Source organism: Carassius auratus, chromosome 1, assembly GCF_003368295.1.
Source record: "Carassius auratus strain Wakin chromosome 1, ASM336829v1, whole genome shotgun sequence".
NCBI classification, from domain to species: Eukaryota; Metazoa; Chordata; class Actinopteri; order Cypriniformes; family Cyprinidae; genus Carassius; species Carassius auratus.
In genome coordinates, this window is record NC_039243.1 from 33896846 (window position 1) to 33917368 (window position 20523).

The window sequence follows — 20523 nt, forward strand, 5'->3', positions numbered from 1 at the left end:
AAACTAGGAGCCACTAGGAGACCTCGACAAACTTCAAGGGAAGCCCTTTTATAATTATTTAATTGTATATTAACATACAACTAAAGATGCACATTAAACTGGCATAATCTTTTGAGTTTATTTGTATTACAGAAGCACCGTAAGTACTTATCAGCTCAGATATGAAGGCTTTTTAATATTGTCTGGGACAAAAGGAGCTTTGGATACCAAAAAGTCGAGAATAACTGAGTGATTATGTAACACTAGATAAAGTCCGTGACAACACTGCGTGAAGAAAGAAAGACAACAGCGCCCTCTGAAGGCAGTCTCCACTGTGACGTCATATGTAATATGAAAAAAAAAAACATGAATACTTACCACTGAAAGGATTTAATAATTTTGAATTAAAAGAGAGTTATACACAAGAATTAAGAATAAAACGTTTTATTTTTATAGTATCCCATGATTCAACATTCAGGACTGTCTGTTTCACCCAATCCATCATTAACCAACAAATCCTCAAAAAACAAAAATTATTTTATACCCAAAGATTTTACAAACATTTAAGATTTTACAAATATATAGAAGCGTGTATGCATGTCAGTCAGTCCTCACAGATGCATGCTCTCTAATATCAAATCAATTTGGTTTACATTTTATACAAAATAGATTCCTGGCTTAGTTATCGAAGAAATGCAATGCTTTAAAAAATCAAACTGGACAAGAACAGATAGCATGGATTGTAATTTCAAGCTGCTGGTCTGTATGCATGTGTGGCTGTGTTTATTGGTCCATTCTGTGTTCTGTAGGAAGGCAATGAGAGCGTCCGTTCTTCCACCTCCTGACAACACTGACGATGACTGACAAAGAGCAAGGCACATCAGGTCAGAAACAAAGCTTCGTCACCTTTCACTGCGATCTACAAAAGGATCACGATACAAGAAGCCAACGATTTAATCCACAGCCTCTGATTATCCTGCCCTTTCTTGTGACAGCACAGCAAAACTTCAAGTTTGTACTAAATTAAGCCAGCTTTTCAGATCTACATGCCAGCGTGGACATTTATGCCAATGTATTTGATACCAATATAACAGTGCGTTTACATAAAGAAAAATTTGGTCTAAAAAGAGTGAAAAAGCAAGCAGTCTCAGACTGATTTTAAATCATCATAATCTCTACAACATTCATTTCTTTCTGTTTATTTGTCTGTATTTCGTCTACCATTAAAGGGCAGGTAACTCGATTGTTTCAAACTCTCTGCCTGGAGAAAAAGCATTAGTTTCAAAACTAAACTTCAAGTGTGAAGTCAGACACAGCAAGGACATGAAAACGGGCTCCCGTCGTATGGGTTTATTGAGAGTTTTAGTGTCCAGAAAGGAGTCAAAAGGGAAAGGAGTGATAAGGGTTGCTTTGTGGTTTTCTTTTCAGTGCTTCTCCAGCCAAGAGGGGGTTTCTCCTCCGGGTAACTTTAGTTTGATGTGGAACTGTTTCAGGGTCTGTTCCAGCTGCTGCTGGTTGCCTGCGAAGTACGCGGCGATGGCGTTGTGGAAGAGAATCAGCTGGTTGTGTAAAACCTTCACCTGAGAGAAAGAGGATGAAAACTGTAACACACAGCCTGAGAGAGGAAAGCAGAAACCATCAGTGCTGGGAAAACAAAAAACTACTAACATCAATACGAAAGAGACTTGTTGTTTTGGGCATGTAATTGTGCATGTTATTAATAATTATAAAAAACATTTATATTTATTTATTTACTTACTTGACTGAGCTTTAGTTATAGCAACGTTGGCATTCACTATACTGTATTTAAATTGAAATAAAACATCTAAATAAATGACCAGGGTAACATAGATACTCAGGTTATGAATGTCACTAGAAATAAAACTTGATAGCCAAAACTGTCATCTAAAAATATGAATCAGAATAAATCTCTGATTTATAGTTTCTGAACTATTTCAGTAAATTCAAACAATGCATAAGAAAACATTAAAATAAAATCATTTTCAATGATTGTATTGCTGATTATATCCTAAAATGTGTTTACATTTAGATTACTGTATTTTTCGGACTATAAGTCGCACCTGAGTATAAGTCGCATCAGTCCAAGAATAGGTCATGATGAGGAAAAAAACATATGTAAGTCTCACTGGACTACAAGTTGCATTTATTTAGAACCAAGAACCAAGAGAAAACATTACCGTCTCCAGCCGCGAGAGGGCGCTCTATGTTTTCAGTGTGGACTACAGCAGCACTGAGCAGCACAGAGCGCCCTCTCGCGGTTAGAGACGGTAATGATTTCTATTTTGCAACATAATTTACTTCTGTAATGCAATGCTTTGTTTCTGGGATACAGAACAAGAAAAACAGAGGGTTTGGTACGATCAGACAAAAATGAAGGTTTCCGTTTCAGAGACGGAGCAGGTAATATATTCTAAAAGATTACAGGAACATCAGCATCACAAGGTGCAAGATTTAAATGTACATTTAAAGTCATTTTTATTTTTTAGGTCGCAAACGTTGCTAACATTAACCCTATATGTACAGAATAACTCACATAACCTGTTAGCAGCAAGAGTGATTTTCACCATATTAACTTTCATTTTAATATGTTAATGATCAAAGCATGAAAGGATTATTTGAATGTAGCGAACGTCACAAGATACATTCGACCTACCTTGTTTTCCTCCAGAAACTTGAGTTTGACTGAGACGTCGATGCGCATCTTTTCGTATTTTTCGCGGTGGATCTGGAAACGTTGCTGTGACTGCTCGATTTTGGGAAGCGTGTTGGCATCCCGTGGACCCAGATTGAGCTCCTCTAAATCTGTGCGATACGCATCATACTCAATCCTACCCAAAAGAGCACAGAATTTAGAGAATGAGGGTCGCTTTGCTCAATAAATGAATATAAAGTAGTACACAGTGGCTTGTGAAGATCTATTCAGACCTCGCTGCTTCGTATTGCTTGATGTTGACCAAGGTGTCCTCTATAGTTTTATCCACTAGAGTTTGTACACTGGAGATGAAGAAGTTGATAGCTCTTAATAGAGTCTCTCCATTTTTGGCAAGGAGTTTTTGGGTTTCAGCATTGTAGCCGAATTCCTCCTGAAACACATTAATAAATAGAGATTGCATCTGTATTTGCAGCTTCTAGAATGACACAGAAACTGTGCACTGAGACTATTTGACGTCTGCAAATAAAATGAATGAAATGAAATGTTACTCTTCGAGAGCCAATGCAATTTCTGGATAGAGTCCAGTCATGAAGTATTTAGTATTCATGGTGGAAACATCAATACCAGAAGTGTGTCCAAACAGTCCATGAAGGAATTATACTGTATGGAAGGCAATCCATATTCTATGCAGACTTATCTGTGTTGGATTAGAGTGAAATATTAGTTTGTAAACACTGCTGGTCAGAAGTTTGGGATCTGTAAGATTTTTAATGATTTTAAAAGAAATAAAGGCTGTATTTATTTGATCAAAAATACAGAAAAATGTGTAATATTGGGAAATATTATTATAATCTAAAATAGCGGTTTTCAATGCGGGTATCTGTTGAAGTGTAATTTATTTCTGCGATTAAAACTGTATTTTAAGCATCATTACTCCAGTCTTCAGTGTAACTTGATCTTCAGAAATCATGAAAATATATAAGGGTTTGCTTATTTTTTTAACCTGTGATATTTTTTCAGTATTATTTGATGAATAACTAAATAACAGCATTTAAATAAATAAATAATAAACAGAAATGTTTTGTAACAATATACACTTTACATTCAAAAGTTTTAGGTCATACATTTTATTTTATTTTTTTAATTAAGACTTATTCAGCAAGGATGTGACAAACTGATATAAAGGTGATAGTGAAGACCTAAGTTTGACAACCAGAAAGTGTGCACTTTTTTTTTTATTTTGCAATTTAAAACCTAAAAAAAAAATGTGTAGGATTTTTGTGAGATGCTCTGAGATCGTTGGCTCTCAAAATACTGATAGTAAGAGTGAAAACAATGTTAAAATGTGTATGCATCATTTATAACCACATTTAAAATTTAATCCACTTACCATCCGTTTTTTTTTATTTAACTGATGGAATTTTGTTTAAAATCAAGAGGCTATGGCTGATGCAACATTACAGGGAGAAGCTTCTTTAAATAGTTTTATACTTGCATGTAACTCAGGTGTTTTGAGACTAAGGTCAGCAAACGCGTCGCCCAGCTGTCTCTGTGTCTGAAGCGTCTGCGCCAGCTGCATGCACAGCGTCTGCGCCAGCTTGATAACATGCTCATACTTTCGCTTGTTTTCATGAAGAATCTCGATCTCAGCCTCCAGCTCCAGATCAACCGTACGAGAGCCGCGTCCTAACTTCTCCGACAGAATCTGCTTCGTGCACTGCAAGACAAGCACAAGATACAAAATCTGTTAAAGAGACACGTCACCCAAAAATAAAATGTGCTGTTTGTTTACTCACCCTCAGCCCAATCAAGATGCAGGTGACTTTTTTTTCTTCGGTAGAACAGTAAAGATTTGCAATTCATAAAATATGCTTTTTTTAATTCTTAAAAGACATGCAGTTGCCAACTTACATTTTTATGTATCACTAAGAAAAAAAAGCCACCTAACAATGCAAATTGGGCAATAAGAAAGGATTTTTTTAAAGGGGCATAGAGGATATATAGAACTCTGTATCTTTTGTAACAGCAATATTATAGAGAAGATGAAAAGGGATCATATCTGAGAAATGTCACAAGCCAGACTAAAGTAGAATTGCACGTGCATGTTAACGCTAAACACGTGGATGAGTGAGACACGTCATAACCACTACGACAGCAATCCCTCACTTTATAAGTGTTGATGCTCCACTTCCTCATCAGCTCCAGTTTCTCGATGGCAGGACTCTTAATGTCATCAGCGAGGACCACTGCTCCTGACTCTGACAAAGCACCTGATGACAGAACCACATCCGGTTACTAAAATAAGGCTATCTGATTTGATAAGACGATGATGATTGGCTAAATCAAGTCAATCAATATTAACATCCAAGATAATTCTGTGTTTGACAAATCACATCAGTGTTGTTACTGTGAACTAAAACAGACCGAACTACTGAAAAACACTGGTGTTAAATAAAATGCATTGGAATGAATGAATCATTTGAGTTAGTGATTCAATGATCCATTCATAAAGAGAGTCACTTGGTTGGTTTCTAAATGAATCAAGCGTTTTGAATGAATCGTTTGAATGAATGATTCAGTGAATCGTTCATTAACAGAGGGACTTACTGCCCCCTACTGGCAGTTTTAGTGTAATATTTATCCATCACAAGCCTATAAACCAGCTAAAGTACCAGCACAAAAACACACTCAGCCAAATATTGTTTTAATTATTCCAATCGAAACCCAACGTTTTTTTGTCTAATCCTAAACCCCTATAGACATTATATTGCGACTGCAGCACATGAATGAATCCAGCTTCATATTCTCCTCAGCTGATCAGTGACATGTGAGATAGAGGAATAATAAAGAGGTGGTCAGCAATGACACCAAACTAATGACCGCTTGCCAAGTTTCCGTCCTAATTAATTCACACAGTAGACGAGGATGAAATAATGAAAGGGGAAGTAGATAGGGGAAAAAAGATCACAGACGACTCGGTAATGAGACAGGAACACCTATCTTTTCAAATTCAAATTGTGCTTTTCTCTGCAACACACTCAAAGAGAAACACAGACAAACAAATGTGGTTCACATTAGAGGAACTGGACAGAGAGAGGATATTCTAACACTACGCACCTAAAATACAACAACCCTAACCTGATCTCATTTATTACACTGAAAGAAGTGTTTTAAATGAGCAACGTTACACCAGAATACTCAGATGATAGTCATGTTCAATGATTAGTTTTACCTGTGTACTCTCCCTCATTCACCGCACAGTCTTCAGGTGAGCTGTTGAAGTGTGATGTGATTGGTCCAGAGGAGACGATGTGTGAAACACCCTGGAAATAAATAAAATTGGGGAGAGAACAAGAATAAAAATGTATGATATCACAAAAAAGCAGTGTGCCATGTTTTCCCTTTTCAATCATTAATTTCAAAACAGTATCAGTTTTGTACATTTAAAAAGGGTTAAAGCACATTGGGTACCAGGGATATTAGCTTGTTTAAATCCAAACACTGAAAACTAATTGAGGTGAATAACATAAATTTGACCATACAATCTATAACGGGCATATTATTGGTAAAAACTATTGGTAAATCTGCAGTGTGTGTTATAAGTCACCTTAAATGCACAAGTGCATAAAAGCAAATTACAGCATTTTGAGTCTTCTTGAGTCCCCTCGGACACCGAAACTAAATACAGTGTGTGTGTGTGAAAGTTTCTGTGACTGTACAGAGTTCATGAATATTTAATGAGGTAAGCACTAATTAATTCATGACTGTTTTCGTCTGTTGCTAAGAAACTCACCTTGTCATTCTAGTACCATTGTTTCATATTGTACACATCTGGCGAAACCAAATGCATGTATAATCAAGGGTTAAAAGAGGTGCTAGACACCATTCTCGACTAATTTTGGCGAAACATTGCTTGAAACAGGTACTTTTAGAGGATCAAAAGACAAGAAACAGTGGAAGCGGTGCATGATGGGTACTTACCCTCTGAAACACTTCCTGGTGACTGTCATCTCCGTTTCTGGTGACTGAGATTTGAGCAGCTGGGCTTCTGTGGGCCTCCTCTGCCATAGCCACCTTCAACACACACACACACACACACACACACACACACACACACACACACACACACACACACACACACACACACACACAATAACTAGGAGAACTAGGACAGAAACAGCATTAAAGCTAGAGTTCAGATGCAGAGCGCTGCCACCACCAGAAAGCTTTGCACAGCCGCAGCTCGTCAGGCTCGTGAAGGGTTAACTGCAGCACCACAAGCAGAGAAAATACAGCTGTATAAACCTGATCAGGTCAGCTGCTGCTGTAGAAGAATTATTTAACATCAACCGGGGAGTTGTACTACTACAGCTACAGGAATGATAGCCCAGTCTGACTGCACTGCCATCTGGTGATCATTTTTATCAGTTTGGGACACATTTTCATATACATTCACAAATATGATTGGAAATAAGCAAAAATGCTATACTTTTATTTAGCGATGATGCATTCAATTTATTATTAGATAGACATCATTTTCACATTTAAAACAATGCATACATTTAACTAAATCAATAATGAATTATAAAATAAAATAAAATAGAAAAGTTATTTTAAATTATTTACTTACTGCATGTCTATCAAATAAATGCAACCCTAAGAGCATAGGAGACTCTTTTGAATGGAATTAATCCTATGCTGGAATATGATAAAATGACATATTTTTTACAAAACAGTACAGTAGGTGTTGGCTTTTTCGGCAGCTGACACTACACAGTGTTCAATATAACTGGTGTATAACATATAGTCTTGACAAAAGACAAAATGCACCAATTAGGGCTAAATCTGACCTATTGTTTTAATAAATATTACATGCTGTAATGCTGTTGAATTCCCCACCAGAGAGTCCTCGATTTGTCTCATTTAATTTAATAATGAATGAAAAGTGGACATGCAAAGATGCACCGACACAGGATTTACATAAACACAAAATAAAAACCAAGCAAACACAAAAAACAGCAGCTAAAATTATTTTAACTATTTACTTAATTATTTTTTGCTAAATTAGCATAAGATAAAAAATAATTCTGCTAAAAAAATCTTATTAAACAAGTCCCTGATGACTGATAATAGTTTCTATATTGCTTCTATACTGGGTTGCATAAAAATTCATGCAAAAATAAAACAAATAAATGTAAAAGTTGTATATAATTTTAAGATAAAGATCTGCTAACAGTGTTAAATTCGTGCTACATAATAGCAAAGGTAAAAAACAGATGGAAATGAGCATTCGCAATTTAATATCCAATGTTGATTTTGACCAGTGCTGATATATTTCAGACTTTCAGCTCTATACTACAAACATCTATAAACCCTAAAGTGCCTTCTTCAGATACATATGCAAATAAAAAGCCAGATATGAGCAGTTTTTTGTCACTATTTGGTATCAGGTTGCAGTTTAAGCTAAATAACAGCGTAATTCAAGGTGGTTTGATTTCTCCGTGCCCTTGCATGTGGCTTAATGTGTAACTACAAAAACAGCTATTAAGGTTAGTGTTCTGCTGAGAGGCTCGGTGAAGACCGGACGCTTTGTCTGGCCGGTGAAAACAGCACACAGTGTATATTCAGACAGAGCCCTTATAGCCATCTCCTCATAAAAAATTAAAGATGGATCTCTAAAGCAAACCTCTTAGTTATCAGAAGAAAAGGAAAAACTTTTAATAAGATAAAGCATCAAATAAACATTTTCTCATCAGGACCGGCTCTAAAACGTCTGGTTGTTATTGTAAAAAGTAAAAAAGTAAATCGAAAAATAGAAAAACCCTTGTTGGTAATAGAAGTTGATAGAAGTGTCCTGTTGTTTATTAAAAAAAAGTATTTGTACTTCAAAAAATATTGTTTGTTGAAAAAACCTAATTGGCAAGAAAAAAAGTGACATTGCAGCAAATGAAAATACACTATATAATGAAACACTGGCAAAAAAAAAAAAACTAAACCAAACTAATCATCTGCTTTAGAAAGAAATGCTCACACTTCTCTGCTAGGAGTCCCCTGTTGCATTAAGAGCATCATTAATAAATAGAGATGATCACTGATATATAATTATAATTGAAAATAAATCTTATGGCTGATGACCAATAAATGGTTATGTTATTAAAATTCTGAAAAAAAAACATATACATAATGTAACATTAACTACATAAAATACTGTAAAATAAAAAACTTAAATAGTTAAATATTTAAATGCAATCATAACAGGGTAAAGAAATGCACCACCACCTGCTGAGAGAAATATAGGAGACCTCACGAAGACATGAGAGAGATATGATTCATAATTCACTCAGGCAGAGTTCTAGCTCTTCTAAATTCACAGAAAACTCGGCTAAATCAAATGAACAGCAACATGCAGGAGTGAGATCAAGCATAAGCCAAGCTTCACATCAGCGTCTGTTTCCACACTGCTCACCGCTTCAACATCATCCTCAATTATTCCACTAGTTTTCCTCTGGGCCTGAGAATCATCACCATCATCATCACTGGGAGTATATTTGTGTTTTCCAGCGTCCTTGTCCTCACTGATGTCAATTTCAGTCATGTGTGTCTCATCCAGGCTGTTTCTGCTTTGCTCTAGAGAGTCAGCAGTATTTTGAGGGCCCTGCTCATTAGGGTCCGACCGATTATCCTGAGAAGCATCTTTCTCCGAGACAAAACTAGCTTCTGACATTCCTGAAAGTAAACATAGGAGTGAGCCACGGACCGACAGTCTTCCCTTCTTGAGGCTGAGGTTCAGGAAGGCGTTCTGGCATTATGAGGCGCATCACGGAACAAAAGTCTGTCTGAAGTACATACAACCTGTAATTATTACAGATCAGATATACCCAGAAACCAGCGTTGAATGCTGAAATGAAACAGCACTTTGTACATCAGTCTACACGACTCACATCCAAAGTGTTTATGGTTCAATAAGGAAACAGATGGTTAAGAGGAGAATTATGAATTATTCTCTTATATGATGAGCTACAGTGCAGCTTAATGAATAATCTAATCTCTCGGTATGAGTTAACCTAGAAAGTGCACTTATTATGAGCTCCAATTACAGTTTTCTCTAAACCAAGACTAAGATGTCATTTTATTATTGAGTTCGACATATTTTCATGTTCAGCAAACGACAATATAAAAAATGATCAATTAAATGGCAAAAGCAAACTCTTACATGTTTATACACTTGATCGGTCAAATTCCATAGTGTCAGCATGTAATTAAAATGTGTACATGTTTAAACCATCTTGTGACAGGACATTGTAAATTGTGATGATTCAGTCAGTTTGAAATAAAATATTCATAAAGTTTAAGCATCTATTTCGTTTTGATAGAAGGATGGTAAAAGTAGGCCAAGGAAAATTAAAGGAAACTAAAAAAAAAAAAAAAAAAAAAGCCAAAATAAAATGATGAAACCTAATACGGCGAAGGCTTCGGTCACGCTTTGCACTCATTCGTTGGAGCGTCCAGTCACGTGACCTAGTTAATATTCATAAGCTAATCCTTTACCACAGTAGAATTCGCATCATGGATACGTAAACCCTTTTTTTTTTACTTTCCGACGACACAACACGCACATATACAAGGTGTTTGTTAAAAAACATTTGCTTTGTAAACACAAGCTGCCTTCTTCCTCCCGGGAGTTTCAATCTCTCTGTTGCTACATTGTTGCGCCGCGCGTCACAAAGTTGCGATTGAGTTACTTCCTATTCCTCGAGCGCGTTACAAAACGCCATAAACCTGCACTTTTACTCTCTATGCAGCTTTTATATCAATTATACGAGCGTCATTAAGCATCAGCATAATTGCTATTATATCAATGACTAAGTGACATTAAGTTTTTTTCACCCCAACGCTTCTCATCTCCTCATCATCCAAGGCGTGAAACGTCGACGGTCTGTTATTCTGTCTGGCTGAATTTCCTTCAGTCACTTTTCATCATGACAGGAGAGACATAGGATCATCCCTGCACACTGAAGCCATCACACACACACACACGAGCAGCGACGCAACAGTTGTTCGTCCAGCAGCACTCACTCACCTGCACGCGGATCACAGCCTGTCTCTTCCACGCTGCACGGATCTTTTCCTAAAAATGGGCTCGGTTTGAGTTCGAGTTACTGTGGGTCTCATTCGACACCCAGCGAATCCCTCCACACACAGCTCAGAGAAAGCACTTTCAAACACCCGGAAGAGGACGTGTGTGAGCAGATATTCCTCGAGCCACAGCATGTCTGTCTCCTAGTGGTCAAATCAACAATGCAACATCGGGAAACAATGCACAGCATCACACAGCAACTACACAACCAGCAGCATCCATCAAAACCAGTCTACTTTTCATGTGCTTTTATAGTAGCCAGGTGTGTTATTTAACTTTCATTTAAAAAACAGTTCATGATTTGATTTTGAAATCTACTTGCTCTTGTTCTACAAATGCTACAAACCATCAATAATCAAATCACATTACTTGGTGGTGGATGTAAATAAATGCACTTGTATTTAGATTTAATGCATATTTATTTTAGTTTAGTTTATACTTCAACTCATTTGGATTCAGTTAGTTTCCATGCCAGCATTAATCATTTTTGTGAGCATCATATTGTATTTAATCACCAATAGAATAATAAAATAATTAGACCTGCTATCAAACTATTTTCATATCAAATTATGTGCTTTTAGAGTGAAATATCTGCAGTGTTTTGAGTGCATGTATAGCACCTTTTATTTTAAGTTACTTTTTTCTGGAATTTTAATGTAAAATGTATATTTTCTTATAATACAGCTGGATATAATGCGATATTTAGTTTGAGTAGCATTGCCTTCAGATTAGGAACTGTGATTCAATTTTGTTGGCAGCCCTAATTTTAACAGTAAACAAAAAAATAAAAATAATATGCACATATTTTTAAGTTAAAATATGCTCTCCGCACTGATGTTTAAAAGGCAGATTTATTTAAAAAATACATAAAAAATAAAAATCAGAATTGAAAGCCATCCAGTAGGGGGAACTAAAGACTACAAATACCTGCAACAATAGAAAACATTACTAATGTCTAACAATCTTTGTATTGTAAAAAAAAAAAAAAAAAAACACTGCTTATGATTTTCTTTTGAATTTTATTTGCTCTTATTTTGTATTGTGTGGCTGTTGAAGAAAAATGATACAAATTACATTACATGGCGGTGGGTGTAAATGAATGCACTTACACTAATAACATGACAACATATTGAAACTATGTACAAGCATAAAAATCTGAATATTTACAGAGTACCACAAAAGTTTGGATATTATCTTGAGATGTTTTCCACCGACTAACTGCACAATAAAACAATTAAATCAACTCTGCTGTAACGGTGCAGCATGTGACCTTACTCTAATACTGAGGATATTTAGGCAAACAACTCTGTGAGCTTAACAAGACACAGACCCATACAGAACAACATTATTAAAATAGCTGACACAGAAAGGAAATACACCAATACTATATAAAACTGCTGATTGTAGTTTAAAAGATACAATACAGATACAGTGCAGTAATTAGGCTCAAGTAGAAAGAAGACATAAAGTCTGGGCTAAAGAAAATATGAGTGTGTTGCTCATCTGGGGAGAAATGAAAACATTCACATTAACATACAGGCTGGTGTTACATGGGATATCTATTTTTAATGTTGAGAATAGAGCCAGCTATCTCTCTGTGCTGATAAAAGCAAAACTTCTCACACTTCAGCGCTCTCACTTATTTACTGCGGCAGATTCAAGTCCACAAAGACCATGCATTGCTAAAAAAACATGCTTCTTAATGATATTTGATAGAGGATCTCATTGGTTCTTGAAGCTCAAACATGCGTCTGTGTGACACAAAAACAAACCTAACTGCTTATTGTGAGTCATGAATAAATTACCGAGCATCCATTCACCATATGTTTGTGCTCACGCATGCACACTGATCAATGTTTATATGTTTAAAGAGCTTTTATTAAACTGAAGGCACGGGCTTCCAATGGAGGGACAGAAATCTCTCAAGTTTCATGAAACAAATCTTCATTTGTGTTTCGAAAGATGAATGAAAGTCTGATTGGTTTGGACTGACTTGAGGACGAGCAAATGATGATGGAGATTTCTAGTTCACTGGATATAACGGGATAGCAGTTAATAACTCGTTAATTAGACAGGTTTTCCACACACTTCTAGCGATATAATGCAACATCTTGTTCATTTAATCCAATTTGTCAGACTCTATTTGGGGCTCTATAGTTAAAAATGTTTGAAGAAAGGAATGAGCGAATGGGTTTTGTGAATAGTTAATATGACTGATCAAAACTTAAGAGGGAAAACAAAAAGATGAATCTATGCTAGGTGCTATTTTCCATCACCCTAAATCCTGAGCTCTGACTGGCCTGGGAAAGCAGACTTTAGGGTTTGAAATGCATTGATCTATGGTGTGACTGGTACTGGTCTTATATTCAAGACCTTTTGTGTGTGTGTGTGTGTGTGTGCTCTGATCGGAGGAGATTCCTAGCACTGAAGTTTGCGAATACTGCGAGAAATTCTCTTAAACTCGCGCTGACCCTTCTGCCAGCGCTTCAGCGACGTGATGACCAGATCTCCGTCCATCTTCTGGCCCATCACCAGATAAGCAGCATGGATGTCGTTCATCTCATCACACACACACTGAAGACCATCTTTCAGCCAGAGCACCGTCTTCTTGAGGTCACGCTCAGTAACGCCTCCGTTCAGCTTGTAGATCGTTTTGCTCTTGGTTTCTGGAATGATCTTGGTGTCGCCATTCATGTAGGAGATCTCCTTGACTTTGATCTTTAAAGCTGGTGTGTAAATATGATTAAAGGTTGAGAGCAATTTATATAAACAGCAGCTTGAATTCAAGGTGGAACAAATAGATTAACAACTTTTCTCTAAACTCTTTAAAGTAAATGTGTTATTTTCACATCATATGATTTAAAAAAACTTGTTGGGCCGGTCTTTTGATTAGGTTTAGAGGAATTTTTTGCATCTTTCAACAAGCTAAACCAGGTTGAGTGCATCCTAAATTAGTTAAGACCAGTCTAGGCTGGTCTAAGCAGGTTTTCCATCAGCGGCCGAATATTGATTCTTTAGAGATTAAAAAGGCTCTCGAAGTTAAATTATAGTTTCTTCAGACTGGGTTTCTTCATAGCATCAGATGGTTTTCAAATACGTGCATAAATCATTAAAAATGATTAAATTATTTGTGGAGTTTAAATGATAAATCTCTTGAAGATAACACATTTCTGTGATCATTTTCTCATCGTCCTCATGTTGATCCAAACCTGTATGCAATTCTTTCTTCTGTTTAACACAAATATATATATTTTTTTCCGGTCTAGTGCTGTTTTGGATTGTACGGACGAAAAAAACAACATTCCTAAAAATATCTTCACTTGCATTCTGCAAAAAGAAAGCAAGTCTTACAGAACAACACGAGGGTGAGTAAATGATCTTAATGTTTTTGGGTTGTTTCAACCCAACTTTGGGTCAAATATGGACCGAACCATTGTGTTACATTTTTCAATAAAAAATTTTTACCCAAAAGTTGGGTTATAGTTCATATTTAGGTTTGAAACATCCCAGGATTTTTTAATGTGTAGCTTCGCTTATATTGCATTAGGCTGCATTTCCCTAATGGAGTGTAAACTATATTAACCACTAGGCCTACATTAATTGAAATGCACAAAACAGTGAATAAATAAAGACTTACCAAAGTCATTTTTGCACAAGCTGTCTACAATTTCATTGTCATTCTCAGGCTTTTCTTTGCAGGCATCACACACCCTTGGAACTGGCAAAAAAAAAAAAAATATATATATTTTTTTTTTTTTAAATCAACAAAGCAGAAAAGGTAAAGGGTCAAGATGCATCTAAAAAGTGAGTTCTTACCTTCCTTGGTGACTGGCACTAGGGCATCTGCGCCCGCTGGTGGTATGCACAGGTCATTATCCAGAGGGAAGCGAGCGCAGTCCAGCATGTCCGGCCAAGGGAACCCGAAGGCGGCCATCACCGGAGCGCATCCGCTCTTCACGCTCTCACACAGAGACCTGCACGGCTGTATCGGCTCGTCCAGATCATCCAGACACACCGGAGCGAACAGAGAACACAGAAACTTCTTGGTGTCTGGGTGACACTGTTTTTGCACCAGAGGGGTCCAGGAGGATGCCTGCTGCAGGACCTCGGACATGCTCTCGTGTCCGAGGAGGTTGGGCAGACGCATGTCCGTGTACTCGATGTCATGGCACAGGAGCAGGTTTGCAGGTATGGGTTTGCAGTGGCTCTTCTTCTGAAAGAGCTCGGGCTGATCGAAGGCGTATAATCCGTGAAGCGCATGCAGATATCCAGGTAAGGAGAGCGCGAGCAGCAGAGCCAGACACGCGCGCGACATCGTTCCACTCGAGAGCGCACGGACCACTGCGTGAGCGCGCTTCTCTACCTGCTCTTCTCCCAGCGCCGTGTGGGCGGAGCCAGGGAAGGAGCTCAGATGTCCATCCTGCTGTTTTCTGCTCATAAAGCTCTTTAGAAGCAGCGTTCGAAGTAATTCATCCTCCTTGCCTGCACACTTACTGTTTATATCAAGAGATTTAAACCTATCGAGGTCTATACAAAAATTAAGTAGCCTATATACAAAACAAATGCTTAAACATAAAAAATAATAGTTCATTTTAAAAATACATATTTGAAGCAATAGCCAAAAAATATCTAAATTTCCAAAAAATCATTAAGATCATGTTCCATGAAGATATGTTGTAAACGTCCTACTGTAAATATTTCAGAACTTAATTATTAATTAGGAATATGCATTGCTAAGAACTTAATTTGGACAAAATTAAAGGCAATTTTATCAATATGTCGATTATTTTATTGTTTTTGCACACTCAAGTTCCAGATTTTCAAATAGTTGTGTCTCACAAAAATATTGTCTGATCCGTAACAAACCACACATCATTTGAAATCTTATTTATTCAGATTTCAGATGATGCATAAATCTCAGTTTCGGGACATTTACACTTAAGACTGCTTTTGTGGTCCAGGTTCACATATATAGTTGTGTACCAGACTTGCTACTAATAAACTGCAAGTACACTTAACAGTATACTATTATAAACTAAATATGCCAGTTTGGTCACAAGAAGAATACATTGTATACTAATATACTTGAACCTTCCTCAAGTTTGCTTAAAGGGATAGTTCACCCAAAAATGAAAACTCTCCCTGACGTTGAACAAGTTTCTTACTCAAACTTGAGGGAGAGTAAATGATTAATCCTTGGGTGAACTATCACACAAATAAGTAGGCTATACTTCATTTTGTTAAGGTATAGAACAACTCTGGGCTCCTCAAACAATCTTTCAATGAAAATTTATTAAAATAATAATTTTTCACATATTACTATCGGAAAATATGTAACGTTTCACTTTGCAAGTGATTTTTTTGCGGTAAGGTTTTCATTTGGTAGCTCTATACTTCATTTATTCATTCGTGAGTAATGCTGTGGTGTTTACCTTTTCAACATTCACAGTCATCTGTCATCATTAAGATGAATTATGCGAGGTATAGTTCATGAGTTTATATAATACGTGTAACATTTTTCATGTATATCAGTGTGTGTGTGTGTGAAGTGAGAAAATGAAGCGTTGAGTGAAACCGAACTGTTTGCAGTGGCTCTGGTTCCTGCATCATTCATCAGTCTGTAAGGGCACACAAACAAACACTTTCTCATCTCAAGACAGATCATCTTTACAGAGTCAGAGGAAGCTTAAAGTGGACGACGACAGTTCTGAGCCGAAGCGTGAGTGTCCTGTTAAGTGTTCAAGCAACACTTTATATATACATGGAGTGTTTATGTAGCAGTGTTAAGGTAGATTGTGAATTCTTCGGATCTTTCTTAACACTGGGTTTACTGGGAATAGTCCTGATGGAGAAATCCCCCCAAGGCTTCTAAAGGTCATAGGTCAGAGGCCCCCATTAAATACAGGTTAGCTGCTGGTTCCCCATCTCTGGGATCCTGCTGGGAAGCATTTAAAGGCTTGTTCCTAGCTGTAAAGTAATAGCCCTTGGTCTTTATGATGATGAGACAAGTTTAGCTCTCTGGGAGATCTGTGTCCTCTGTTTGCCCCTTTGTTGTGTTTGTGTTGTGTGTACGTCTCAATATTCATCTGTAACTTTTATTGATTAGAAAGCGGCTGGCGTCTTCTAAAGTTTGCATCAATCAGGGTCTGGTTTTATTGGAAAGCGTTTACGTGACCTTGAAACACAAGTATAAGTTTTTCGAAACTGAGATTTATACATCAGCAAAAAAAATCTAAATATTGAGAAAATCATCTTTAAAGTTGTTCAAATGAAGTTTTGATATATTTACGGTAGGAGATTTACTAAATATCTTCACGGAACATGATCTTTACTTAATATCCTAATGATTTTTGGCCTGAAAGATTATAAAAATCAGTAATGGATCAGATCAATGGATGCTCTGCAGTGAATGGGTGCCGTCAGAATGAGAGTCAGTAAAAACATCACAATAATCCACAGCACTCCAGTCCATCAGTGAACATCTGGAGAAGACAAAAGATGAAACAAAGACGTTTTTATCACTTAACATGACACGCTGCAGCCACGAGTTGTAGCATGAATTGCATGTATTTTCTAGTTGCGCTTCTCCTAAGAATCAGTGCAGGGTTAAAAGCTGTCATCAGACCAGGTTTGAGATATAACCCTCACCTTCAGTCTTCATCGCTGACGGCAGGTTCTCATTAATGTGCCTGTGAGAAAATGAGAGCCAGCTTGCAGGAGTTCAGCGTCTCTCTCTCGTTCTTCAACCCCAATCAATCCCGCACCACTCACTATTTCCACAATACATGTTTCTATCGAGATTCACAGGTCAGGCCCCTGCCATAAATAATCAGAGGATGTATGTTTTCTCTGGCAGGAACCAAGGGGCCTTTGATAGTTGAACGTCTTCAGCACATTCATTCCTTTACATTAAGAGGAAGTCAAATAACAGGGAGGTATGTTGGCTCACACAAACTGGAGCTGTTATTATAGGGGGAATATTTTATCCCCCAAAGGACACACAGCAATCATACTTTCATGATTGCACATTTTTCTCATAACTATTTCTTTGAAATGAATATTCAGGCTTTGTGATTAAAAAAATAAATAATAAAGTCTGGTAGGCTAGACAGCAGGAATCATCAAACTGAATGTTACTTTGTGAAACTAGATCATAAGCTGATGTTTTTAAATGTCTGAGATCTTAAAAAGAGCAACTGTTGTTGTTGCTGTTCAGATCTAATAATAAATTTAAAAATTTATAAAAAAAACTATTTTAACTTAGAAAATTCACTAGTAAATTTACTAATGAATTACAAAGAAACTGCAAGAAACACATTGAATTAAACATGAAATTTTAAAGTAGGATGAGTGAAATTGTTTTTTTTTTTTATATATATAAAATGTACTTCAATATTCTTTGTTTTATTTACAACTTCACAAAAAGCTTTTACAATGTGCAGATACACACACACACACACACACACACACACATAAATTAAACTGAATTAAAATGTGTCTTAAATTCCAAATTTTCAGGGTGATACAACTACCTTGATGTCACATTAAAGTAATATAAAATAAGGAAATTCTTAAAAAAAACCTATTCATATTGTATTAAAATATTTATATAATAAAAATATTTTTAGTAAAAAATATTATTTGTTGATTAAATAAAAAAAAAAAAGTCCTTTTATGTGAAGAAAATTCAGAAAAGAAAACATAACAGAAATTGATTGTGACTGTGTGTTAAGGTCTCTTAAAATATCAGAAAATTTGACCATGGTAAATAAAAATACTGCATGTACCAAAACAATACAAAGATTACGTTTCTACCTAACATGTGTTTTAAACTAGATTTAGTGTGTCCTTATTGTGAACACTTTTATTTGTCATTAACCCCCTTATTCAGGGGATGTGTGTGATTGACTGGGCCCGAGGTCAGCAGATTCAGCAGAGGTCATCACACTCATGTGGACCGTGTTATCTGCTGGGAAACAAAGAGGATGTTTAGAGACAGAAAGAAGCTTGTTAGTGTCAGTCCTGGCTCTGCACAGCTGGAGCTGAAGAATTCAGTCACACAGCACACGAATTAATGAAACCGAAGGTCCATGTAGTCGTACAGCCCCTCACATACAGAGAACCTGGGGGTAATTGAGTCAGCATTGAACCAAAGGCAGTATAGACTGAATGACTAACGTAAGAAGACTTTGTGTGCATGTGTGAGAGAGTGTGTCTGTGTTTTTATATGAGCTTTATTCTTTGCTAGCGGTTCTAGTGATTTATTTCGTAAGTCAAGTCAAAATCATACCCATGCTGAAAACAAACAAACAAACAATGCATTTATTATTATAATTATAATTTATTGCATTATTCATGTGTGTTACCCCAATGATGTTATGAACCTGTGCATTGTCTATAAACAAGTATTGGCCATGTTCTATGCATAAAAAGCATGTTTTGGTAGTTATAGTGAAAAAAAATAACATCATATAACTATAACCGGTGATAATTTGTAAAATATACAGGCAAAAATATGCTTTTCAGTACCACTTGAAACATTGTCACCAATGCTGCCGTTGTTGTTTTTTTAATCATGAATTTAACAGGATGTTTTAACCTTAACATTAACCTAGAATAATAAATGCTACAAATGTATTGTTCATTGTTATTTCATGTTTCATGTTTGATTAACTCATTTTTTGGGGCATATGCACTCTAAGGGTAAATAAGGTACTGCCCCTGTTGCAATTTTTGCACCTTTTTTTCTGAGAGTGCAAATGTCAAAGTTCAGCAAAATCATCCACTGCATATAGAGTGCTGCCATGTGACCCGAGGTGACCTGGGACATTCCAGAGAATGGCTTTGTGGGTAAATAAAGCCTGGCATCCATAGGAGTCTGCCTGCTGGCAAAAAAGGCTTTACAGGCATCAGCCAAACGACCTGGTGATGCATGAGGCAAAGCAGACACTCAGTAACCCCCACCTACCGTCTCACACATGTGCACACGTTTATTTCTTCAGTGACTGTAATGCATTTAAACCAAAGCTGCACTAAACTACACAATACAGACATGCACAGAGAGTATATTCATCAATGCATGGTCAGGTTGCAGTATCGATAACATTACATTAGTTAACATGAACTAACAATGAAAAAGGCAAAAGCCTCCCTATACATGAAAAATATTGCAACGTTTGAAAATAGGTTGGTCTGCTGTCATTTTCAATGCAAAAACTCAAGAATGAACTCCACACTTTAAAAAACAAATGCAGCATGCACTGCTATACAATCTACACAGTCATGAGTTATAACGGGGGACAAGATGTGTTAAAGACGTCGAGGTTCATTGCAGAAGTAGAACTTATGGGCTAGTAAAAACACTTTTGATCTACGAGACATTTCCCTCTAATCTTGGCTGCAGTGTTTTGTAATCAATGTTCACGCTAAGTGCTATCACAAGGTCACCCTTTTCCTCTTCTGTATCATTGCAAGTCAAATGTTGCACGTAATGAAACTTGCTTTCATCAAGCTGCTGCTGCATGTTGAAGTGTTTGAGCTAAAGTGGCCGTCTGATTATTTGGACAAGGCATGATGAATGATTTTGCAGTGGCTTGAAGTCCCACAGCATGAGGGCTAATGGGAGTCTGGGTCATTTCTTTGTTGGTTTTCTATAGCCAGAAGACTGCTTTTCTTAACAATAATTAAAAACATTTTGCACAAACAAATGAATAGCACTTTTGAGAAGGAGATG

At 36.7% G+C, this 20523-nt stretch overlaps 2 protein-coding genes across 2 annotated transcripts; both read right to left on the minus strand.

The window, feature by feature from the left end:
- Nucleotides 1-407: 407 nt before the first annotated feature.
- On the minus strand, nucleotides 408-9366 carry LOC113108491 (arfaptin-1-like). The gene is made up of 8 exons (XM_026271663.1): nucleotides 9120-9366; nucleotides 6635-6727; nucleotides 5886-5976; nucleotides 4820-4923; nucleotides 4149-4370; nucleotides 2926-3083; nucleotides 2654-2828; nucleotides 408-1559 (listed from the first exon to the last, which is right to left on the minus strand). The coding sequence occupies exons 1-8, from the start codon at nucleotides 9246-9248 to the stop codon at nucleotides 1404-1406; spliced, it is 1128 nt and encodes a 375-aa protein (XP_026127448.1). The 5' UTR covers nucleotides 9249-9366; the 3' UTR covers nucleotides 408-1403.
- A 3489-nt stretch (nucleotides 9367-12855) lies between these two features.
- LOC113099882 (secreted frizzled-related protein 2-like) lies at nucleotides 12856-15156 on the minus strand. The gene is made up of 3 exons (XM_026265023.1): nucleotides 14607-15156; nucleotides 14428-14508; nucleotides 12856-13516 (listed from the first exon to the last, which is right to left on the minus strand). The coding sequence occupies exons 1-3, from the start codon at nucleotides 15103-15105 to the stop codon at nucleotides 13209-13211; spliced, it is 888 nt and encodes a 295-aa protein (XP_026120808.1). The 5' UTR covers nucleotides 15106-15156; the 3' UTR covers nucleotides 12856-13208.
- Between the last annotated feature and the right edge of the window lie 5367 nt (nucleotides 15157-20523).